This window comes from Echinops telfairi, unplaced genomic scaffold (genome assembly GCF_000313985.2).
Source record: "Echinops telfairi isolate 266 unplaced genomic scaffold, ASM31398v2 ScPeMD7_5592;HRSCAF=6446, whole genome shotgun sequence".
NCBI lineage: Eukaryota > Metazoa > Chordata > Mammalia > Afrosoricida > Tenrecidae > Echinops > Echinops telfairi.
Genome location: NW_022109491.1, coordinates 45,427,174 through 45,453,956, shown reverse-complemented (window position 1 = coordinate 45,453,956; position 26,783 = coordinate 45,427,174). Strand labels below are relative to the sequence as shown.

At 38.8% G+C, this 26,783-nt stretch overlaps 1 protein-coding gene across 1 annotated transcript in view; it reads right to left on the bottom strand.

Annotated features, from left to right (window-relative positions):
* SEC23B (SEC23 homolog B, COPII coat complex component) overlaps nucleotides 1-26,783 on the bottom strand; it is a 52,835-nt gene that overhangs the window by 5,459 nt on the left and 20,593 nt on the right. Inside the window, exons 11-20 of the mRNA XM_004698153.2 lie at nucleotides 23,288-23,411; nucleotides 22,262-22,342; nucleotides 18,426-18,515; nucleotides 16,835-16,941; nucleotides 14,458-14,611; nucleotides 10,950-11,027; nucleotides 7,094-7,255; nucleotides 5,993-6,079; nucleotides 2,085-2,240; nucleotides 580-645 (exon numbers count right to left, since the gene is read on the bottom strand). Of these exons, the coding sequence (XP_004698210.1) occupies nucleotides 580-645; nucleotides 2,085-2,240; nucleotides 5,993-6,079; nucleotides 7,094-7,255; nucleotides 10,950-11,027; nucleotides 14,458-14,611; nucleotides 16,835-16,941; nucleotides 18,426-18,515; nucleotides 22,262-22,342; nucleotides 23,288-23,411 (1,105 nt within the window). The remainder of the gene's footprint in view (nucleotides 1-579; nucleotides 646-2,084; nucleotides 2,241-5,992; nucleotides 6,080-7,093; nucleotides 7,256-10,949; nucleotides 11,028-14,457; nucleotides 14,612-16,834; nucleotides 16,942-18,425; nucleotides 18,516-22,261; nucleotides 22,343-23,287; nucleotides 23,412-26,783) is intronic.

Below are 26,783 nucleotides of genomic sequence, written 5' to 3'. Positions count from 1 at the left end.
AACAACAACAACAACAAAAACCCCAAAGAAACATGAATGCTAATGAAGCAGAGAATTTAAATAAGAGACAGTGAGTTCATGGATTAAACAGGTCAAAATGTGGTTTCTCCTAAAACTAACATACAGGTTTAACAGTTACTATAAAAAGCTCATTAAGGTTCTTTAAGGTCATTCTATAACATATATAGAAAGAAAAGAGAAAACAAAGATTATGTAAAATGAAGAGGGAGGAGTCAGCCCACCCAATTTAAGACTTATTATATAGAGCTATGGTAATCAAGACACATAAACAAAAACAGAAGACCCAGAAGTTGGCCGACAGACATGTGACTAATCAATATTTTACAAAGATGAAGCAACAATTCAATGTAGGCAATGTCATGTGGAGTCTGAACCTGTCACATTACATTGGATAGTCCATGCACAGAGTTCTCCAACTAAGAAAGTCAATGCCTTTTTGGCACCAAAATACCATTTTATTTGTCTCTAGGGCCCAAACAGGTCTACCTTATAGGATTTCAAACCACATTTTTACAAATATATACTGGCCTCCTCCCCCAATATATGACAATTTCTTACCTGTCCCCAAGCATACAGATTATTGTGTGTCTGGGATGGGTTCACTTTGGACAAGAGGAATCGAGACTTTAAAAAAAAGAAAAACAGTGTTATTATAGAGGAAACATTAAGGAAAGTTTTTTAAATTAGAAAATGTTCACCATATAGAAACCAATTTCTAAAAAAAGAAACCAATTTCTTTACCTAAAGTCTAATGGCCCTTTATTTATTAGGGGTTCTTAAAAATGGGAACTATCTTTTATTTTGGAAAAATCTTTTATATCAAGATATTTTATCCTCTCATTTAAAATAAAATTGGAATTGTGCCTGATCTGACCCCACCACACCAGGTCCAAATGCTAAGGACATGCAACAGAGCAGCAGCAAGGGGATAAAAACCAATGAAGTCCTGGGGAATACCAAAAATAGACTTTGGGGCCAGGGCATGGAACCCCATCGGACTCAACGGGAAAACACTCCTAAAGGTAAGCAAAAAGACCTGGAACTATTTATAAGTGTTTCTTTTTCTTTGTTGTTGTTTTTGTCTTTTGTTTTCTTTTGTTGTTTTGTTTTGCTCTGTCTTGTTTTTGTGATTATTGTCTCTGCATGCCTATCTAGATAAGATAGGCAGGATAAACTATCTGGAGAAGAAAACAACGGACCCACGGTTGGTGGGGGGAGGGAACACAGGAGAGGGAGGCGGGGTCAAGAAAGCGGGTGTTAACAAACCCAGGGACATGGGAACAACAAGTAATCTAAATAATCGCAAGGATGGCATAGGATCCCTGGTAGGGCTTGATCAAGGGAAACGTAGCCAAGAGTAATTACTTAAACCCAAATGAAAGCCAAACATGATAGTGGGACAAAAGGAAAGCAAAAGGAAATAGAGGTCTTTCCTCTAGCTCTTTAATGTTTCCTGTCCCCCATTATCATGACCCCAATTCTATTTCACAAATCTGGCTAGACCAGAGCATGTACTGGTACAGGTAAAAGCTAGAAACACAGGGAATCCAGGACAGATAAACCCCTCAGGACCAATGAGAATAGCAAAACCAGGAGAGGAAGGGTAAGGTGGGGGGAGAAATGGGGAACCGGTCACAGAAAAGTGGGTGAAGGGAGGCAGTGGTCAGTGTAAGACATGAAAAATAATAATTTACCATATAAAATAACAATACTATAAGTTATCAAGGGTTTGTGAGGGAGGGAGGGTAGAGAAGGGAGGGATAATTAAAACGAGGAGCTGATACCAGGGGCTCAAGTAGTAAGAAAATGTTTTAAAAATGATGATGACAACAAATGATCAAATATGCTTGACACAATGGATGTATGGATTGTGGTAAGAGCTGCTGTACAAGCCCCCCAATAAAATGAAAAAAAGAAAATTGAATAAAATGAAAGTGTATTGGAAGTTTACCTGCATGTTAACTGTCAATGTATTACAAATACATATTAATCACTGTTTGGGTTTACTGCCATAAATATATATCATAAAAACAGAGTCTCAGAGCTAAACTCAGCTCACTCACCTGACTGCCTCCATGTTCTGTGTTAACGTAACGTGGCATTGGAAAGCGTGCTTGCAGAATTTCTTGAGCATCATCCAGTGGTGCCTGCAGAAGGTGCTTGAAATTTTCATACTCAGGCATGTCCTGGTACCCAGCTTTACGCCACTGGGCTATCGTCTACACCAAACAAACCAACATTACTGTGGAAACACTGTAATCATAGTGTTCAGTTGGTATTCATTGAAACACTTAACATTCTAACACTACCACCATCACCACGGGCTGGTTTCCTATGAAGAAGTTTTTCATTAAAAGTTATCAGACTTAGAAGTAGAACAGGGAAGAGCTGACTACTTGAAGAAGAGAAGCAGAGAAAATGCACCAAGGAACTACTACAGACCCTGCTTCCACCAGAAAATACACCTTTGGCTCAAGTCCATAATCACGTGTAAACAAGTAAGATAAATTTAAGTATGTTGTCAGTGATACTCTTAGGGAGCAGAATCTCTACATTATGAAGCCACTATCAGAGAAGCAATCTCTTCCAGATTCTCTGGGCTAGGAATATGATGATACCATCAATGATCCAGTTTCTCCCAAATTGCCAGTGACATTATTCACACTTTCTCTCCCTTTTCTAACTGCATGTAGCAACTACTTAAGCAACACCATGGGTTAGTTGTAACAAGGAGCCATGGACTCTCTTCCTTTCCAATTCCAATGTCAGCATTTGGTCTAGCCTCCCATTTCCTCACACCTGGAAAGGAATTTGCTCTATAACCACACATGATACCGTTCTTCTCTTCCCAAAAACATACACTGTATCTCCCACTGTGCAATGCCATTCAAGACTGGATAAGACAGACTCCAGCATCCCTGCTCCCTCAAGCCCTGAGTTGGGGATACTCTTAGCAATGGAGCAAAATCCTGACAAAAATTATTAAAAAACTGTTGTAGGAATGTTAATTAGGCACTTAATAAAAGGAAGCATACTAAACTGTGACAAGCAAAGATTGAGTCTTCTCTCTCACTTCAGCTGACTGACTATTGGTCTACAATGGAACATGCAGGAGATGACCTCCAGACCAGGACCTTGACAAGACAGTCTTTAAACTTTCCTTTCATGTACCCTTACTTTAGATAAGTTAGTGCCACATGACTGAGCCACCCTTGATACTTCAAGAACAACGATAAGTGCACAAAAAGTATTATTCATTCCAGGAACAAATGTAAAAACAATACCATGTCTCGAAAAACAGGCGATTTCTGTGCGCATCAGAAAAAGGAGGAACCCTGGTGGTGTAGTGGATCCTGGCTGGCCTATTATCTGCAAGGTCAGCAGTTCCAAACCATAGCCACTCCACATTAAGAGTTACATTCTCAGAAACTCAAAGGGGCAGTTTTACCCTGTAAAGTGGCCCTGAAAAGGGGGAGATACCTGATAAGATGGACTGACACAATGGCTCCAACAATTGCTCAAACCTAAGAAAAATTGTGAAGGTGGTGCAGGACTAGGCAGTGTTTTGTTCTGTTGTGCACAGGGTCACTATAGGTCAGAACCAATTCAATGGCATCTAACAACAACAATAACATCTTAGAGTACGTTCCTTGAGGACTGGAAAAAAATTTTTATTGTACTGCTGTTGAGTGAAGTGTTCTTTATATGTCTAAGGGACCAAGTTCATTAATTGTGTTACATAGTTCTGTATCTTGGTTGATTTCCTTACCTGTTGATCTGTATTTAATCAAAAGTGATGTACTAAAATGTACTACAATGATTATTGTCCATTTGTCTCAACACTTCAGTAAGAGTTTCATGTAACCTACCATGTACAATAATAAAGCCTATGACGCTATCAAACAATAAAGAGGCTTGAATAAAATTCAACATCAATTCTTAACAAAAGCACTCAATAAAATACGAAAAGAAGGAAAATCCCTCAACTTAATAAAGGTCACATACACAAAACCAACGACAGGTATTTCACTCAATGAAGAGAATGAAAGCATCCCCCTTTGAACAGTCACCACACACGGTTGCTCTTTATCACCACTCTAATTGAATCTAGTCCTGGAAGTCAGAACCAGCCAGCGTAAGTAGACATCAGAGAGATACGAAAGGCAGAACCAGCCAGCGTAATTAGACATCAGAGAGATACGAAAGGCATTCAAATGGGCAAAGAAGCAAAACGTTCTCTTATTTGCAGTTGATATGCTATTATATACAGAAAATCCCAGACTCAGTAAAAAAAAGTTAGAACAAATTGAAAATTTTGTCCATATAGCAGGATATAACATCAACATTCAAAAATCAATTGGATTCTTGTATCTTAAGGAAGAGGTCCTTAAAAAGGAAATGAAAAGATCAACAGCATTTATAATAACCACCCAAAACATAAAATATAGCTAATCAGAGATGCAACACTTATACAAAGTAAACTATTAAACCTTCCTATAAGAAACTAAGATACTTACAAAAGTGGAAGATTGTCTTATGTTCATGGATAAGGAAGATATAACATAGTGAATAGGTCAGTATTAACTCTACAGCACTCTATAAATTCAAAGTAGTCCTGATAGAAAACTCAACAAAATTCTTCAAAGAAATGGAAAAATTGCCAACTTCATATGGAAAGGAAAGAAATTCAACATAAACAAAACACCATGAGACAAAAACAAAGTAAAGAGCCTCTCACTCCCTGATTTCAAAACATACTTCACAGCCACAGTAATTGAAACAGCTTGGTATTGGTACAACAGATATGTAGACCAATGGATAAGAACAGAGAATCCAGAAATACAACCTAGTACCTGATTGTTGATAAAGGACTGAAAACACAGTAAGTGGGGAAGAAATAGTCTTCCAAAAATGGTCCTAGAAAAATTAAAGCTCCACTTGGAAAAGAATGAAACAAGACCCGTCTCTAACATCATATACAAAAGAGAAACTCAAGACTAATTAAAGACCTAAATATAAACCCTAAAACTTTAACAACCACTGAGAAAAAAGTAGGAATAAACATAGATGCCCTAAATACACAACTAAACATACTAATACTAGCAATAATAAAAACCCACACTGTAGAAGACAAAATAGAGGTCTTGAACTTCCTAAAAATATGTGTACATCAAAAGACATGATCAAAAGAGTAAAAGGGGGCACACAGATTGAAACAGCATGGGTAGTGATATATCGGATAAAGGGCTAGACTAAAAAAAATCTATTGAAAACTGCAATGCTTTAATAAGAAAAATACAAATAATTTAATAAAAAATAAGCAGCAGATATAAACAATTCATTAAAGATGACATCCAGGCGACTAACAATCATATGAAGAAATGCTCTTGACCATTAGCTATAAGAGAAATATAAATGGAAACGATGAGCTGTTACTGAGCACCAACACTGATAGCAAAATTCAAAAATCCAGAAAATAACAAATGCTCGAGATGATACGGAAAGACTGGAACACACACACACACACACACACACACACACACGCACTGCTGGTGGGACTGCAGAAGTGTACAGCCATTATGGAAAACATTATTTCATGAGGAAAAAATGCAGTCCCCACTGACGAGCGCGTTCATCCAACAGGACTCTGCAAGGGCAAGACAGTAGTGTGGAAAACACTTACCGAGCAATGGAAAGCTGCATTTCCCCGACAACTCAGAAAGTATCGACAGTGATTGGCTCGTGTGTGCTTATCTTTAGATTGCTTTATAGTAAACAGTATTAAAATTACCCAATATACACATACCCCATAGACTTGAAAAAACTTTCATTCATTAGAAAATAAGCCAAAGGAACCATTATAATAAGCTGCTGGTTCTCTGAGATAAATTCTTATTTTAAATAGTAAAACCTAAATTAATCACTAAGAAAGTAATCACAGTAATAAGGAAAGTGATTAATAGTGTCTTACCTCACCAAGATAGATGACAATTTGGAAAAAAGTGTCCATCAGCAAAATCCTGTCAGCTAGAATGCTGCTGCTGTCCAAGAGGACTGGCTAAAGAAAAGGGAACAAGATGTGTTAGTCTTCCCTTTGTCCCCCTCCCCGTGATGGCCATTCAAGCTCCCCAGGTAAGTGTTCACAGAAACCAGCCATGGTCTTATAAATGTTTATAAGCTGCCACAACTGGTCACTCTCACCCTCTCCGTGCCACACTTTTAGCTCCCTTCCTGGGTACTATTTTCTGTTTTGTAGGAGAAAGTGGTTCCAAAAAAATTCCTAATCATTCGTGAAATCAGTGATATATTTTGTTCTAGGAACTAGAAAGAATTCCAACAAGTCTCAGTTTTAGGCTAGAAATGTATCCTATCACAGAGATTTCTCTCAAATTTCCTACAACTATAGATAAAAACGGATGTCTACAAGAATAGGTTAGACTATGTTTTTAAGTTTACTACAAAAATTGTAATAAAACGTACACTACAAAAAAATTTCTATGTAGGTACAATAAATGTTGATATATTGGTTTATCGCTATAATTTGTCTATTCTTGCAGGTATTAAAAATATAATTTAGGAAAGTATATTTTTAATTTTTTCATGTAATATTTTTATATAAGGATTTAGCTATTTTCTACCTAAAATTTTTAGGGTTTTTTGTGTGCAGTTTTTCTATATTTAGGAATAGTTTCTTCCAATTCATTTTAAGACATAAAATAGTGGGTCAAATTATATGAACACACTGAAAGTAACTACCATATTTACTCGAGTATAAGCTGACCCGAATATCAGCCGAGGCACCTACTTTTTTTTTTTGAGGCACCTACTTTAAAAAAAAAAAAGCATAAAAATGTGCTGAAAAACTCGGCTTATACACGAGTATATACGGTATGTATTTTAATACATTTTAAACATATAATCTAGCTTTCAATTGATAATACTTTTATATGGCCTTTGAGTTTCCTTATACACACTTTAAAAATTACTACAAAAACTTGAGTTTTTTCAGTGAATTTGCTAGAAAATTGTATGTACTAGACCATAATAATTCTCAAAGAACTATAAAACCTACCTCTGGTGGCCCATGGAATGAATAGGAGTAGAGGATGGGCTGGATCATGATAAGGGATTGGGTTAGATCCTGTCGACCAAAATGGTGCCTATAGTATGATGACTCATCAGGGCTGTTGTTGAACACTTGAAGGAAAGGAGATCTTCTAAGGTGGAACATGAACTGCATTTACAAATGGAAAAAAAAAAAAGACAAATTATAAAAATGCAACCTCCTTAGCTATCCAGAATATAAGCCTGCCTCAGGTATCTCAAACAATAGGGTCCAGACTTTAAGAAAAAAGCCTCTGGGCTTTTCAGAGCCCGCCACTTAAAGCAAATGAACATTCACTTCTGGAGTCTTGATCCATGTCTGCTCTAAGAGAAGTCACAGTCCAGTGGGGAATGGCAGATGCAGGGTGGCAGGACAGGATCCACAGTACAAGAAAGAAGTGCAATGAATTATTTATTTAATATGGCTCTTCTAGCCACTGCCTTTGTCTCACCAAAAGACCTTTGTTTTTCTGATGGGTGTGTGTGGGGGTGAGGTGGGAGACAGTACTGATTAGATTATATGATTCAGCTGTTAGTGATAGTTACCAGCTAATTTTGATTGCCATCCTGCTGGGTATAAAGTGAGGCATCTGAGCAGCGGGAAGGGGGAGTTCACTACCAGTCAGCAAGGTACCAGGGTGCACCATATCCTTTACACACTGAGACACCGGTGCATTTAACTTCCTTGATCCATGAGACAGCTTTGAGACCAGAGAAGTAGCAACAACAGAACCAGGAGCCAGAGCAGTGGACATCTCAGCCCACAGAGCAAGTAAAGCTGAGTGATTTGGGGCCAAGGGCTGGCTTATGGAGCGGGAGGGATGCTGATAGGCATTTAATTGTGGGGCTGGGTTTGCTGACTTATGGAGTTGGAGTTGAGTGCCTTTGGATTATGGATTACAGAGAGTGGCATGTCATTTGAGCATTTATTAGCAGGCTTAAGAGAGCTTTGTAACATTTCCTAAACAAGACGGAAACTAGGCAAACAGAATGAGGGCCAGAGAGAGGCTTGCCTGTGGACACAGTAGAGAAACCACCTGACTGAACAACTGTATCCTGAGCATTTCTCACGTGACCTGTAACCTGGTAACGTCCGCAGTAAACTTCCTAATTGTGAGCAACACCTATGAATTCTGTGTGGCAACTGCAATGAATTATCAGTCACAGAAGCAGAGGGCCGAGGGAAGGATGGTTAATGTCAGAATTAATAGGAAGGTTCAAAGGTGGAGCATATCTGACCTCAGCCTCACAGAAATCAGCCTAGGAAAATGCTTAAGTGGAGTTTGATTTTTCTTTCCCTCATGTAGTTGTGAAGGTCAGATACAACCCCAATGTCATTTTCTTCTTTTTTTTCCCCCCAGATGGAATTGTTGGGTAGGGAAGGTAGAGGGACAGCAAGAGATATATCCCAAAGATACATCTTGGAAGATTATACCTATATGCTCGAGTACAAGCCAACCCAAACATCAGCCGAGGCACCCAATTTTACCACAAAAACTGCATAAAAAATGTGCTGAGGTCATGGGGAGGAGACGAGCCAGTCAGGGAGCAGTATAGCAATGATGAAACATACAATTTTCCTCTAGTTCCTAAATGCTTCCTTCCCCCAACTATCATGATCCCAATTCCGTCTTACAAATCCGGCTAGACCAGAGAATGTACACTGGTACAAATAGGAACTGGAAATACAGGGAATCCAGGACAGATGATCCCTTCACAGGATCAGTGGTGAGAGTGGTGATACCAGGAGGGTGGAAGGAAGGTGGGGTAGAAAGGGGAAACCGATTACAAGGATCTACATATACTCTCCTCCCTGGGGGATGTACAACAGAAAAGTGGGTGAAGGGAGATGTTGGACAGTCTAAGACACGACAAAATAATAATTTATAAATTACCAAGGGTTCATGAGGGAGGGGGGCGCAGAGGGAGGGGGAAAAATGAGGAGCTGATACCAAGGGCTCAAGTAGAAAGCAAATGTTTTGAGAATGATAAGGGCAACAAATGTACAAATGTGCTAGACACAATGGATGGATGGATGGATTGTGATGAGTTGTTATGAACCCCCAATAAAATGATTTTTTTTAAATGTGCTGAAAAACCTGGGCTTACAAAGGTAAGGAATGCAGGTCTTCAAGGATTTTAAGCCTTGACAAGATAAAATTTTCCCCTGGAAAAACTCTTGAGCTGCAGGGTAGAGAATGTATGGACAAGTCCAACTACAAACAAGAAGACTGGTGTCATCATCACTGTTCCTTTCCATGCCAGGATGAGCCTGTCTTATAGCCTTGGTACCTGCCATTTCTTCTGCCTGGAGTGCCCCACAGCCCCTGGTAGTAGCATAGCTGGCAACTTCCTGTCAGTCTCAAGACATACCCTGGCTTCCCTTCTCCTTATGCTGTGGTTGCTCAGTCCAGTTCATTGTATCGAGAGTTTGCTTTTATCACTATTTAAAATTATAATACTTTTTACTTCCAAGATCCATGAGTTCAGTGGCCTAATTTGTAATCATGCCATCCACACTATCTGGAACTGACTGACATAGGGTGCTCAAGAAAGCGTGCTGCCTTCAGAGTGAGAGTGAGGAGGGCCTGAACTAAAGCAGGAATTAAGGACTCAGGAGCTTACAGAAGGGACTGTAATTCTAAAATATGGGTAGTATTCTAGAAATACAGCATTTTTTTATATTGATCAGACTCAGTCACAAATAATGAGCTCAGTTCTATCCAATATATTTGACTCATGGTGACACTATAGGACAGAGTTCTACTCCTTTGGGTTTCCACGGCTGTAAATCTTTAAGGGAGCCAACAGTCTCATCTTTCTTCCTTGGAGTGACTGGTGAGTTCAAACTGTCATCTTTCTGATTAACAGTCAAACATGTAACCCATTAAGCCACCAGGGTTGCTTTGGGTTCAGTTTTACAGTGTTTTCAGTGGAAAACAATCAAGAAATCAATTAATATGAAGAATGAATAGAGCAGCTTAGAAAAGTGATCTGACAAAAAATATATTAGCTATTCTCAGAGATCTGCAGTTATATTTTGGAGAAGAATTTATCTTTTTCTAAGGATCTCTCAAAACCAAACTCACAATCAAGTAAATTCTAACTCATAGTGACCCTATAGGGCAGAGAAGCATTGCCCTTGCGAATTTCCAAAACTATACTTTATCCCCCAAAACAGTACTCTGTATAAGAGTAGAAAATCTCACCTTTATCCTGAGGAGGGGCTGTGATTTTGAACTACTGACCTTGTGGTTAGTAACTAAATTCCTCCTACAATACCATATGGCCTAAATTTTCTCAGTACTTCTAAATGCTAGTGTGGACACTTAAGAATTACAGTATAGTATAACCATAGCTTTTATATGCATTGGGAAACTAAAAAGTCATGTTTGCTTCACTGTGGTGGTCTGGAACCCAATCTGTGGTATCTTTGAGATATGCCTACACTATTAAATTTTGATCACATTAATTGTGGGTCATCTTGTTATAGTCATTTTTGTGTATGCTTAACTTTCTTGGTGTGTTGGTGATATAACTGTTCATAACCTTATGACAATGACTACTGTGCTTTATATAAAACTGTATGCAATTATTTTCTCTTGTCAGCATTTCCTCATCTTTGTCTTCTGTAGGGCGTAAGGTCCTGTCTTACAAAGAGAAACAATTTGTTCTTGAATCCAACAACCTTCATCACCTGTAGACTGTCTTAAAATTGTCTTCACTTTACTCTTAGAATAGTGAGTTTTATTTCTTTTTTTTTTTGAGTTTTATTTCTTTCACAACTTATTCTACAATAGTTACTTTGAAAACATATTGGTTACCTGAGGATAAAGAGAGAAGGCATCTGACAACCTAAAAGAAGTGGGGTCTTCTTTGTTATACTGTCCAAACTTCTGACACTGTGGAAAAACAACAACAAAAGGCCACAAAGTTAGTGTACTACACTGGAAAAATCTTTAAAATAACTACATTAAATTTCAACTTTGTTATTGTGTATTCTAGACCAGCCCCTTCAAACATGATGGGGCAGACAAATCACCTGGGGGAGAGGTCTCATTACAATGCAGATTCTAATTAGATAGATCTGGGGAAGGGCTGGAAATTCTACATTTCCAACATGCTCCAGCAATGCTGATCCAAGGACAAGTCCAAGTAAGGAGAGGCTATCTGAGCACTCTCAGGGTCTCTCTCATGTAACAAGACACTAACAATTATACATAAGCCTTGAAGTTCTCTAATACCACCATTCATTTCTTCCTCAGGCACATTTTCGAACTACAATGTTTCCTTCTCTTTATTTCCAATTATACTTTTCTCCCAGCTACTACAAAATCGGGCTGTGTACTAAATCTTTAGATTTAAGATGCCTAACCTTTTTTTTTAACCTCATTGGCAGCATGAGCTAAGTAACTCAAAAGCTTCTTGAAACTCTCCTTCAAATATTACACTTTCCTGCTTCCTGCTATTACCCATTCTCTACCTTCTTTACTGGTTTCTCTTCTCCTCTCTCCTTCTAAATAGGGACTCCTCGGAAGATAGTTTCTGGTCCTCTGCTCTTATTCTCACAGCTTTGGTTACAAATGAACTTGAAAGCCATACCAGTCATCCAAACATCTCTTCTGTATATCCACTGCTGACTTCTCTGGGTACACTATAGTAAGTTCACATTCAACATATCAAAAATAAACAACAAACACTATTCACTTTCTCCCAGCATAGTTATTGACTCTCCCTTACCATTTTCAACATATCAACATCACCACCAACCTTGCAATTTCTGACTCCGAACTTGCAACAACACTAATTCTGCAGTTTTTGTTTCTACTAGTTTTATGAACGCAAATCTCAGTGTACATCCTGACTGCACACCTCCCCTCCATCCATACACTGGCTTTAATTCCCTTGGATGTACAAAGTGTTACAGCAGTCTCCTTAGCAGTGGCCATTCTCCCTCTAACTTTTGTATATTGTGGTTGTAGGTATTGTGGAGCTGGTTCCAACTCATAGCAACCCTCTACACACCCTAGAAAACACTGCCCAGTCCTGTGCCACTCACATTTTATGTTTGAGCCCATTGTTGCTTTGCAGCCATTGTGTCAATCCTTCTGTTGAAGATCTTCCTTTTTCGCTACCCCACTACTTCACCAACAATGATATCCTCTAGAAATTGGTCTCTGATGACAACATGCCTAAAGTACATGAGACAATGTGTCAGGATCCTTGCCAGTAAGCAGCATTCTGGCTGTTCTTCCGAGACAGATTTGTTTGTTCTTTTGGCAGTCCATGGTACTTTCAATAGTATTTTCCATAATTAAAATGCATCCATTCTTCTTTGATCTCCTTTATTCGATGTCCAACTTTCATGTGCAAATGAGGCAACTGTCAATGCCATGGTGTGGGTCAGGTTCAGTTTAGTCCTCAAAGTAGCATCCTTGCTTTTCAACACTTTTTAAGGTCTTCTGCAGCAGATTTACCTAATGCATTGTTTGATCACTTGACTGCTGCTTCCATGAGCATTGATTGGGGATCCAAGCAAGACAAAATCCCTGACAATTTCAATCTTTTCTTCAATTATCATGTTACCTATTGGTCCAACTGTGAGGCTTTTGATATTCTGTACATTGACTGTAATCTGTACTGAAGGCTGAGAATGCTTCGAGTCTTCCTCACTTTGGGCAAACGTTGGGTTATCTATGTAACACAGGTTGTTAACAATTCTTCCTCCAATATTGATGCCACGTTCTTCTTCATATAATCCAGCTTCTCTGATCAATTGCTCAGCACACCAATTATAAGTATGGAGAGAGAATAGAACTAAGATACACATCTTTCCTTATTTTAAACCATGTGTATTCCTTTGTTCTGTTTATATTACTGCCTCATGATCCATGTGCAGGTTCAGCATGAGCACAATGTAATATTCTGGAATGCCCATTCTTTTCAAGGCTATCCATAGTTTGTTATCATCCACATGGTCAAATGCCTTGGCATAGTCAATAAAACACAAGTAAATATATTTCTGGTATTCTTTGCATTCAGCCAAGATCCACCTGACATCAGCAATGACATGACTTGTTCCACATCCTCTTCTGAATCCGGCGTGAAACTCTGGCAGTTCCCTATCAATGTACTGCTGTAACCATTTTTGGATCATCTTCAACAAAATTTCACTTGCATGTGATATTGACATTATTGTTCTACAACTTGGGCGTTCTGTTGGGTCACTCTTCTTTGGAATGAGTACAAACCTGGACCTCTCCCAACCAGTTGGCCATGTAGCTGTATTACAAATTTCCTAGCATAGACCAATGAGTGCTTCCAGTGCTTCATCAACGTTGAAATATTTCAAGTGATATTCTATCTAGGAGCTTTGTTTTTAGCTAATGCTTTCAGTCCAGCTTGAACTTCTTCCTTTAGTACTGTTGGCTCTTGCTAGTATGCTACCTCTTGAAATAATGGGATGTCAACTAGTTCTTTTTGGTACAGTGACTCTGTGTATTCTTTCCATCCTCTTGTTTCCTACATCGTTTAATACTTTGCCCATAGAATCTTTCAATATTGGACTCGAGGCTTGAATGTTTTCTTGAGTTATTTCAGTTTAAGGAATGCTGAGTGTGTTCTTCCTTTTTGATTTTCTTACTCTAGGTCTTTGCACATTTCACTGTAATATTTTACTACGTCTTCTGGAGCTGCCCTTTGAAATGTTCTGCTCAGTTTATCATTTCTCCATGTGCTTTAGCTACACTACGATTAAGAGCAAGTCTCAGAGTCTCTTCTCATATCCACTTCGATCTTTTCTTCCTCTCCTTTCTTTTTATTTATTTAATCCCCCCTCCCTCCTTTCCTATCTTTCTTGGCCCAAGGAATACTAGCAATCCTTGTATCTGCTATTCCTATGTTCCTTACAGTTCTCCTTCTTACTGGCCAGTTCTCATTAATCAAACCCCTGTTGTAGAAATTCTTTGCATTAGCCTTGCCTGTTAAAATTACTATGATTTTCCCTGAAAGGCTATCCCCATAAAGAAACACTTCTCAGTTTGGTGTGACTCTGTGCAGACTTGCATCTTTCCACAAATGTTCTGTGTTTGTTTCTCCTCAAATATAACAAAAGTCCTTGAATAGAAAATGCCTATCATTTCTTTCATAATAACCTCAGAATGCCTGGTATTTGGGACAAGGAAAGCAACGCAAATTCTTTCTGACTGATTATATAAAATATAGGTTTAAGTCTCAATTTCCTTTTCATAAAAGTAGTACAAAACTTGAAGGGAGAAAAAAAAACAAGTACATATGCCAAAAGTGAACCTAAAGCTATTTCCCCAAATTTACCAGTCGGATGAGCTGTCGGTCCAGCCACCGGAGCACATCAGGCCCCTCCTCTGACTCCGCTCGGAATACACCAAGTCGTGCCATCAACACTGCTGCAGCCTCTTGGTCAAATGCTGCTTCAATGTGCCTAAGCTGGCTCTGTGCATCTGCCCAACTGACAAGTCCAGAGTTAGTTAGTGCCCCCCTTACAATCAAGAGTAGTCATAAAACTAGATGAACATTTACAAAATGAAATACAAATCCTATTCCCTTACCTAGGGCAAAACATATCTAAACCACACAAAAAAGCACAATGCTGCAAGTAGATACCAATTTTTAGCTGCGTACAATTGCACTGTAGATTTTCTGAGACTATAGATCTTCAGAGGAATAAACAGCTTTTGCTTTTCCCTCAAAGAAAATGGCTAGTGAATTTATATAACCAACCTGTGGATAACAATCCAATGCTTAACCCACTGTGTCATTAGGGTTTCCACCAGAAGCCTAAAGTCTCAAAAAGCACAAAATTAAAGAATTTCCCAGGGGAGAAGAAAACATGAATGTAAATGCCCAAAGGTACCTAAATTCTAATCCATTGTTCTTTCCTCTAGATTAGTGTTTCCCAAAGTGGATGATACCATTTGCTAAAGGGCACTGGAACAATCCACGGGGGCTACAAAAGCAGATACCTATGTTTTATCTTGGGATTATGGGCTATAGTAATAGCCCTTGTGCGCCAGCTCATAGGTTCCCAAACTTATTTGGCCTACAGGCCCCTTTAATATATATATCAGAGCCCCCTAGCAATTATAGCAAAATTTCATTGCTGCAGCCCATAATCCATGACAGAAGAGTAGGTATCTGCTTTTGCAGCGCCATTGGATTATTCTAGCGCCCCGCAAAGGGGCAGAATCACACACTTTAGAAAGCACTGCTTTAAGTCAATCTTTCAAAAGTCTAAATATTTACAAATTCACTAAATGCCTTCCTAGCATTACAGCCACAAATAAAAAGAAATAGCATATATACAAAAGTATTACAGTTGAAACAGGTATGTACACAAAAGAATCATATCTAGAATATGTAGAGTCCCCGAAAATCAATACAAAACAAAAGAAGTAACTTTTACAAAATCGGCACAGGTTATCAAAGAAATATATTTGGCCAATAGACATGAAAAAGTGCTTAACTGAGAAATGGGAAAACATAAAGGAAGACATTGCTCTGTTTGCATTTTAAGGGTACTCTCAATGGCACTATAGGAAGAAAATATTAAGTTAGCTTCTCAGGAGAAAAGTTTTGCAGCATCTAAAATTTCACTTCTATGAATTAATTCTAAAGAAATACTCAGATACACGAAGGCCTAAACATACAAATGCAGCAGTGAGAAGAGACAGGAAAAAGAAAGAAATTGAAACATCCTTTTAATGTCCATTAAACCATGGAATATTATGTAGCCATTAAAATATTTCAATACATTGGCATAAAAAGTTTTATATGTATGGGCATAAAATGATTCCTTGGCATACTGAGTATTCAGAAAACAAAGCAAAATACCTATGTTCCTAATAACAAGAAAACACGTGTATATATTTATATGCATATACATGCTTGTGCATGCATGGGCACACTTATCTATGAACGGGTCTTCAGAAAGTTCATGGAAAAATGGAGTAAGAGAATGGAATTTTCTCACAAACTCTTTAAAGTTCCTTTGTATACACACACACCGTATGTAACTGTACAGAAAGTAAATTGTAAAGTTGAGTATCTGTACAGTAGTGTAGCATTTATTTGAGGACAAAGAGTGAGAATACTCAATCTCACATGCTACATGACTGTTACAAGGAAGATATACTCGAGTGATTTAAATAATAAAGTCATTAAGAAGAATTTTTAATCAACTATATTCCTACTGAAAGATGATTCATAAGCCAACATGCCCAAATTAGTTGGCCGCCTCCTCAGGTCAAACAAACTAATGTGGACTGGATTATTAAGACAAACCCCAACCAAACCAAACCCATTGTCACTGAGTCAATTCTGACTCATAGTAACCCTATAGGACTAAGTAGAATTGCCCCTTTGAGATTCTGAGATTTTTAAATCTTTTTTTCCCCCCAATAGTTTTATTGCAACATAATTTACATACCATACAATTCAATAGTTCAATCGATCAATAATATCAAGAGACTTTTAAACCTTTTTAAAAAGATTAAGACAGCCTCATCTTTTTCCTGCAGAGCAGCCAGTGGGTTTGAACTGCTGACTTTTTGATTAGCAGCTCAGTGCATAGCCCACTACATCCCCAGGCTTTAAAGACAAAGTAATAGCTATTAACATCTCTCTTCATAGGAAAAACATGCCAGTAGCTCAAAGAGAACAGGGGACTGCTCACTTTCGGGCGATGGTAGTAACCCGGATGCGTTTCTGGGTGCTGGAATGTTGATATTGGGTAACAAACTGGATGGCACCTCTACCTCCTTGGGGGATTGGGGCATTGTGCTGCAGGAGAAGAGTACACACATAATATTATTATTATTAAATATGCAATGAAATCCTAGCACTCCACAGAAGCTAAGTATGTTCTTACTACAAAACTGACACAAAGGGGATAGAAATGTTGACTGGGCCTTACTTACTCAAGGCGATATATTTATTTATATAAACATCATTTTATTGGGGGCTCTTTCAGCTCTTATAATAATCCATGCATCAATTATATCAAGCATATTTGTACATATGCTGCTATCATTATTTTCTAAACATTTATTTTCTATTTGAGCCCTTGGTATCAGCTCCTCTTTTTTTCCCTCCCACCCACCATCATGACCCTGTAATAAATTATAAATTATTTTTATTTTCATATATTACACCAACCACTGTCTCCCTTCACCCACGTTTCTACTGTTGGTCCCACTGGGGGCTGTGGTTATGCATCGATCATTGTAGTTGGTTCCCCCTTTCTCTTATCCACTCCCCTTCCCCTCCTGGTATTCCTACTCCCATTTCTGTTCCCGAGGGGTTTATCTGACCTGGATTCTGTGTATCGTGAGCTCGTTTGTACCTGTGCACATGCTCCCGTTTAGCCCACAGTGAAAGGCAGTACTGGACTCATGATAGTGGGGGTGTGAGGAAGCCTCAAAGACCAGAGGAATATTGTGTGTTTCATCGGTACTATACTGCAACCCAGTTGACTCATCCTTTCCTTGTGATCCTTCTGTGAGGGGATTTCCAATTGTTTACAGATAGGTTTGGGGTCTCTGCTCCAAACGCCCCCTCATTTTCAACAATTTGTTTTTGGTTCGTTTGTTTGATTTGGGTCTTCTGATGCCTGTTACCCAAACCCATTGACACCTCATGACCGCACAGGCATGGTGTGTTCTTCCATGTGGGAATGCTGCTTCTCTGCTAGATAGCTGCTTGTTTATTGTCAATCCTTTAAGACCCCAGACACTGTATCTTTTGATAGCCGGGCACCATCAGCTTTCTTCACCACTTTTGCTTGTACATCCATTTTTGTCTTCAGCGATCATGCTAGGAGGGTGTGCATCACAGAATACCAGGTTGTTTTTGTGTTGAGGCAGGGCTTGAGCAGAGGCCCAAAGTGTACCCATTACCTCAATGTATTGCCATAAAAATATCTATGTATATATGCCAATACCTCTATTTTTATGAATTAATATATTTACATGCATACACTCCTATGTTTATACCTCTATCCAAAGCTTTGATTCCTAGATATTTCCTGTTTCTTTTACCTTTTTCCTGCCCTACCATCACTCGCTCTTCTTCTGCCTCTTCAGTTCAACAAATTACAAAAAGTTGAAAGAATTAAAAAAGATTATGTTCATGTCAGCCTGGCATCAGATCTAATAAACTCCTAAATCACCATCAGTATGCAGAGAAAGTAACCAGAGGCCAGCAGTTTATAATAAACTAGGAAACATGACATTAGGACACAGATACACTTAAGGAATTCAACTCACCTGATTGGCTACTTCAAAGTAGATGCCGAGAGTAGACGTGGGATCCAGAGCACAGATTTTCCACTGGCTAGTCCCACCAACACCAAGCTCCTGGGATTATCAATTAGGAGGGGAAAAGGAGAGAAAAATGCCTGACCTGATGAAACTGGCTCTGAATAGGACATAATGTTAAACTATTGCACTATAGACGAAAATTTAAATTTCACAAATATTTCCTGGATAAAAGTAAAATTACAAAAAAAAAAAAAGTAAAATTACTGATAAAACAAGCTAAAATTCACTGTCATTAAGTCGATCCTGACGCATAGCTTTTGATATGGGCATTCTTTCTAATTTTAAATTACAAAAATTTATATATACAAAATTTTTTAAGTTCATGGGAAAAAACCATTATCTATTTTTTCCTGCACTCCTTGAAGCTCCCTAAAACATGTATACACTTACATAAACATGCTTTATAATATTCAAGTGAAGTTAAAGAATCAGCTCAGGATTAGAGAGGAATACAAAAAAATGAGAATTACTTACACTTGGCTTGAAAATTTAATTGAGTTAATCATTATTGAGAAAAAAACCAAGTGTTGCCTATAAAATATAATCAAATTTCCTTAAGCAAACGTTTTGTACAAATTCTCATTAAGAGCACTGAGGGACTTTTAGTGGCATGTAGGATGCTTTTTAATGACAAGCTACATGGGTCTCCAGTGATGAATATGAAGTTCACAAAGATAAAAACGAGTACAATACAGTTTTAACCATGACACCTAGAAAAGTCAAAAAACACCACCAAAATTACTAGATTCTAAAGTACATATATGGTCCATCCTTCCAGAAACACTGAGTGTTACACATTTCAAATAAACCTAACAAAGAGTACTGTCCTTGCAAAGTGACAAGATTATGCGCAAAACAGGCTTGACATTGCTTGTACACTGCTTCTTAATCCACCCCAGTTAGTGGATGACAGCTAACACTATCTGTTCCCTATAATGCTAGGAGCCTTTATACCTGGCCATAGACTAGCAATAAGAGGAAAACAATAGATGGGAGAGGGAAGGTTCTTAATTGTCGACAGCCCTAAGAGGGTGACAGTGGAAGAGTGCACTGTTTCATCAGTTTTCCCAAAGCAGTATTATGAGATGGATGGCTTCTAGGGTACTCTTCCATTTCAAATAGCTTTTCTACAAGTAGAAGAGATTTACTCTTCCTTGGAGAGTGAAGGGCTACACTCAAGAACAACCGCAAAGAGGTAAAGGGGGCTTTGTTTGCCGTCTCCTTTCTTCTCTAGGCACTAAGGGATAGCATAGTTACAAACCTTCCAGAGTTCTAAAATGACATACTTTGACCAACACAGAAATTCAGTACTTAAGCATTTACCCTATCTTATCAGAATAATTGTAAAGACAAAATTAGGAAATCAACATTTTTAGAAAAAACATAATGAAGGATTTAAAGAAAAAGTATAATGATGCCTGTAAGTTATTTTCAAAGGTCGTTTATAAAAGATGTTAAAGCAGATAAGGAAAATAAATGATGTCATAGGTAGTGCAAATGTGGCACAAAAAGAACAATTTTGCCAAAATGCAAAAAAATGCTGACTTTAGCTAGTGAGTACACAGAAATTCACTATGCACTTAATACTTCTATGTTTGAAAATTCCAATGTTTTCCTCTTTGCCTCCTCTACCCATCTAACCTAAACTTTCCTGGCTGGTCCCTATGGAATCCTAGAACTGTCATTAAAAGTATCTTCTTTATTTATTAAATACTTTTATTTGGGGCTCTTTCATCTCTTATCACGATCCATACATTCATCCATTGTGTCAAGCACATTTGCACATATGCTGCCAAGATCATTTTCAAAGCTTCTCTTCCCACTTGAGCCCCTGATAGCAGCTCCCCTATTCTTCCCCCTCCCTCACGAACCCTTGATAAGTTATAGATTATTATTTTCATCTTACATCATCCTCCATCGCCCCTCACCCACTTTTTCATTGATCGTCCCCCTGGGAAGGGGTTCTAGGTTGATCCTTGTAATCGATTCCCCCTTTTCCCCCCATCCTCCCCTAATCTTCCTGGTATCTCTACTCTCATTGTTGGCCCTGAGGGTTTTATCTATCCTGGATTTCCTGTGTTGTGGGGGCAGTGTGCATGTTCTGGGTCTAATCCGATTTATAAGGTAGAATTGAGGTCATGATTGTGGGGGGAAGGAAGCACCAAAGAACTAGAGGAAAGTTGTGTTTCATCGGTGGTATACTGCACCGACTGGCTCATCTCTTCCCTAGGATCCCTCTGTGAAGGGATGTCCAATTGTCTACAGATAGGCATTGGGTCTTCACTCCATCTCCCCCTCCTCCCCACCATTCACACTGGGGATGATTTTGTTCTGGTTTTTAGATGCCTGATACCTGATCCCATCAACAGCTCATGATCACACAGGCTGGTGTGCTTCTTCCATGTGAGCTTTGCTGCTTCTCAGCTAGATGATCACTTGTTTATCTTCAAGCCTTTTAAGACCCAGACCCTGTATCTTTTGATTGCCGGCTATCAAAATTATCTTCTTAAATGACCCCCAAAGCTCTTCACCAGCAGATTTTAAATACTGTGCACAGCATTTTGGATTAGGTCAGCTTTACAAAACACAGGGGTGTAAGCACCTTAGAACTCTAGGGTAATGAATGACTCAGATAAGCTGGGGGCATAAACTTGACTTAGCTAAGAGACTATAAGAATGTTATCTCAAAATCACCTTGTCTCTGCAAACCCTACAAACGTTTGATCAAAGTAATCAAAAGGTGAATATTTGTGGTAATTTAAATATGGCATGTACTATGGGATTCCATTGTTCTGGGTACTATTCTCAGTATTACCTGTATTACCCTATTCACCCTTCCTAACAACACTATCCCCATTTGCCAATAAACCACGAGGGGTGATGCACATGAGATTAACATTCTCGACGGCTAACTGAAAGCAAAGAGGTTCCAGGGCATCCAGAAGCATCGGGCAATCTACTTCGGAAACGTCAGCCACTGAAAACTCTATGGAGTACAGTTCTACTCCAACATACGTGAGGCTGCCATGATTCAAAATTGATGGGAAAGCAACTGGGTTTTTTTGTTTTGTTTTATGGAAGGGAGCAACAGATAATGAAAATGGATCACAGAACAATTCAGTACTGTCAGGGTCAAAAAGTGAATGGTTATCCAACTTAAATCCAAGTTTTCGGCTCTATAGTCCATACTTTTCACCTCCATTCAGACATTAACTCTCATTGATGGTGAAATGAAGGATGGATATGACATAATAACTCCAGCTCAGAATCACCCTGGAGAGAGGCCTGACTCTTGTGCTTCTTTCCAGCTAAAGTATAAGGGGATAGTAAAGTCAGCTCTGACCCTGAGCCAGATAGCCTGTTACCTTCTCACTGAGCTTCAGTTTCCTTCTCACTAACCATGTAGATCTGTGGTTCTCAACCTTCCTAATGCTGTGACACTTTAATACAGTTCCTCGTGTTGTGGTGAACCCCCCCCAACCATAAAATTATTTTTGTTGCTATTTAAGTGTAATTTTGCAACTGTTATGAATTAGGCGACCCCTGTGAAAGGGTCATCTGACCCCCAAAGGGGCCGTGAGCCACAGGTTGAGAACCACTGATGTAGACAGATGAACACAGTCAGAAATGACAACGCATGTCAGTCGGTTAGAATTACGCATTGCCTCCTCACAGAGACATCTGCAAACAAGTAACACAGGTAAGATCATCACATGCCTATATTTCTAACAGACTAAGTGCCAGAGCACAGTTAATGATAGTGAAATAAGAATTCATCTTACATTTTCTGATACACAAGGTCCTTTCACATTTAGAGAGACACACGGACCAATGGCTCCAGCAATCTTCAGCTCCCGAGAGGTCTAAAACAGAATTACAAGAATATAAGGTTAAATATGACAGCTATTCACCTGCTCTCATGATAGCCACAACTAATGCTTAAAAGAAAAATACAACAAACTATTCTAGGGCCACTGTGAACCAGTTAAATTTCAAATAAAATCCTTTACAAAACGACATAATTTGTTTTTTTTGCTGAAAGTATAAACACTCAAAGATAAACACTTTCAACAATTCTCCAAGTACAAGTGACGTACTCGGTGATGGTGGTTATACTCTTTAAGGGGCACTCTCACTCTCACTCTCCTTTACCACATTACTTCATCACCATTGTCTTAAACTCACCAGTTCCCAAGCCTCCCATCCAACCTTTCTTGTGACTGTTGTCAATTTAACCCCATATAAGTAATCCTTTAAAAGAACCTAACAACTAAGGAAATACATCCTTTATTCATTAAAATAAGCTATATTTTGGTTCAAAGAAGACTTCAGGGAATAGTTTGGGTACAAGGTTTAAAGTTAAGATTATCTCAGAGCAGGAATTTCAGGAGCTCAACCAGCCTCAATGGCTCGAGAGAGCCTGTAGTTCATGAATGTAAAATTCTATTCTGCATTTTATTCCCCTTTCATTGGAATTCTCCTATACCATCTTTGAAGAAAACGCTCAGCAATGGTAGCCGGTGCCTATCTAATTCTTCTGGTCCGTGGCAGAGGAGACATTTGTTCATGAAGGCAACCGGATATTCAATTCCTTCCTCCAGTTCCCGAGTCTTCTTTCCTTGTTGCTCAAGGAGTATCTGAGACTAACAATTGTTAACTTTGCTTAGACCAACAGTCGCTAACTTTCAAGACCTAGTTAGGCTTTTGACATTTTCCTCTAGATTCTTTTGCCCAACATGTCGAAGGTGGCAGAACTCTAATATATAAAAACATTATTCTTCCATTAACGTTTGAAAAATCTATCGTACCTTTACTTCCAAAGTAGCACCAAATGCCATTCGGAAATTTCCATTAAAATCTTTACTGAAAATTCTTTGGAATGTCTGCTTGAAGAGAGAAGTGTTGAATGAATCTCCCATCACCATATGACCACTAGAAGAGAAAAGAAGTAGAAGTTTCAGATGGCTGGAAAAGCCATGCTGGAAGGCAGGGTCAAATGGGGCATGTTTTGTTTTTCTTTAACTTTGCACTAAGCAGTATTTTAGCCTGCATTTATTGCATTTGGGAAAAATAAGATAAATTTTGAGAAAGAAAAGAGGTCACTTGGGTGTTCTCTCAATATTTACAAACAATAATTTAAAGAAGATCAAAAGAAACCATGTTATCTATGTGCTTCGACTTCAAACAATAAATTAACACCAAACTCACTACCATCGAGTGGACTTCAACTCATAGGAACCCTATACAGAGTTCTGAAGCTATATGGGGACATACGGCTTCATCTTTCTCCCATGGAGCAGCTGCTGGGTTTGAACCACCAATCCTTTATTTATCAATCTAACATTTACTGGATAGCACTACTAATGCTCCTTAAAATGGTAAATGACATGAACAATTAGTAGTTAGGAAAGAAAACAGGATTTCAATCTGCTCCATAAAAGTTTACTGTAGGTTTCCTCCCCGCTCCCACTACCATGACTCGAATTCTATCTTGAAAGACTGGCTAGACCAGAGGAGGTACACTGGTACAGATAGGAACTGAAAATACAGGGAATCCAGGACGGATGAGCCCTATAGGACCAGTGGTGTGAGTGGCAAAACAGGGAGGGTAAAGGGAGAATGGGTAGGAAAGAGGGAACCGATTACATGGAACTGTGTGTGACCTCCTCCCTGGGGGACAGACAACTGAAAAGTGGATGAAGGGAGACATCGGACAGGGCAAGATATGACAAAATACCCATTTATAAACTATCAAGTGCTCATGCGGGAGGGGGGAGCGGGGAGGGAGGGGAAAAATGAGAACCTAACGTCGGGGGTTTAAATGGAGAGAAAATGTTTTGAGAAACGATGTACAAATGCGCTTTACACAATTGATGTGTGTATGGATTGGGATAACAGTTCTATGAGCCCCTAATAAAATGTTAAAAAAGGAAAGAAAAAAAAAAGTTTACTGTATTGGAAACCCCATGGGGCAGTTCTATTCTGTCCAAAGGGCAACTAGTTGATGGAGGTCACTGTATTGGGGACACTGCACTACAAGGAGTCACATAGCCCTTTCAGTCTTACCCTGACTGCTTTGGTAGGAAGGCCCTGGACCAATCTTGTAAGCTCTTCTATCTAATAATGCACATATCCCAAACACGGTTCCATTCCTGCTTCTGTCCCAAATGAAACTATGATGCACTGATCTGCCACCAATCATGACTTTCTAACCATTCCCTTTGTTCCAGGCTGTATTTATCTACCTTCCCAATTGTGAATCCTCGAACCTCATTGTGACCTCATGCTAATGCCCTCCCTCATTCAGGTGATACCTCTCTCTCTGTTGTCTTCATTTCTTTTACAATTTAATAAAGGTTCTCCTTAAATTTTTTAAACAGAAGAGTTTCATTTTATTTGAACCCACAATCAATGCCCAAGGGAGCAGGAGTCAAGAAATCAACAGCATATTGCACTGGGCAAATCTGCTATAATAGATTTCTTTAAAATCTAAAAAGTAAGGATGTCACTTGGAGAGCTATGTTATACTTGGCTCAAGCTGTCTTTTCCATCACCTCACATGCATGGGAAAGCTGGATGGTAAAAAAAGACCAAATAATTTATGTTTATCAATTATGGTATTGGCATACAATACTGAAAATACTATGGTCTATAAGAAGAATACATCTGTCTTACAAGTACAATCAGAATTCTCTTTTTAAATGAGGATATCACAACTCCACCTCTACTACTTTGAATGTAAAACAGGATGGACCATCGTCCCTAGAGGGACATCATAGTTGATAGAGGGTCAGTAAAGGAGAACAAAACAATACAAAAAGGCCCCTGAATGAGATGAATGACATAGTGGCTGCAACAATGGGTTCAAACCTAGTGACATTACAAATCAGAAGTAACTCAATGGCAGCTAATAAATGCAGATCTCCAGCAACTAGCTTGAATATAGGCAGAACATTAAAAATATGGGACAGTATGGAAGGAACCAATCTTGAGATATCCAACTCTGTAAATGAAAAATAAACTTGTATCTTTTTCAGGTCACTAATATTTTGGATTTCCTGGAACATTTAAACAAATCTAATTCTAACTCGTATGTCCTGCATGACATATTTGTTATCATAAATTCAATTATGTCCCCCCCAAAATATGGCAACTTGGCTGGGATATGATTTTCACCGGTTTGACAGCTATGGAATGGTGTAGCCATCCCCCATAATGTGGTCTGATGTGATCAGCCAATTAGTTACAAGGGAATTACTGTAGAAGCAACACCCTTACTCAGCTCATAGTCCTACTACTGCAGTGTGACTTGGATCACCTTTTATATGAGAAGCAAGCAGAGGTGAGACCTGACTTCCACCAGGAAAGAAGAGCCCAGAGGGGAGCAGAGCCTGTGACCCAGACCCCAATCCTGAAAGCTCCTACACCCAGAAGAAGAATGCCAAGGCATTTGTCATATTTTTGTGATAGCAATTCTAGATAATCAAGACACTTGCCAAGTTACCATTCAGATTAAGCATTAACTCCTCTCTTAGGGAGTTTACTCTTTGGAGAAGCAGTCACTCCATGCTTGGAGAGCTGTGAAGAAGGGTCTTTATACCAAGTGTCTAAGTGGCACAGTGGCTAAAGCATTCACCCGCCAAAGAGGTTAGTGGCTCAAACTTGCCAGCTATTCTGCAGGAGACAAATGAAGCTGTTTGCTCCCATAAAGATTCACAATTTTGAAAATCCTATGAAACAGTTCTGTTCTATCCAATAGGGTCACAAATTAACTTGCCAATAGTGAGACTGGGTGTAGTTTATTAGTGAAATCCTGTGTTCCAGAAATTTCCACTACTGGTTCTAGTTCTACCCTTTTGTCACAGACAAATCTACCCTTCTCCAAAGAATAGTCTTTCATGTTTTGAGTATAGCCATCATGGACTATGCATCTTTAGCTGTATCTAGTCTCTAGTTTCAAGTACTCTTCACCATTCTCACTATTTTCCCCTTTGAACATCTCTAACTTACCTACATTCCCTTTTTAAACAGAAATACCCAGAATAAAAGACAGTATAGTCTTGATATGGTATGATTAGCGCCAAGAAGACTAAACTAACAAGCAGCCATCTAAGTGAGACGTCAACGAAGTCCACATGGAAGAAGCATACCATTATCAGTCACCGAAGGATTGTAAATCATATAATCTGAAATCAAAGGAGGGATTAGTATCAGAGCTTACATTGTGAAAATCCGGTTTGCAGAAGGCTATGAGTAACAGTGGGAGCTCAAGATTCATCTGTGGGAACTACATGGGAAATAAGA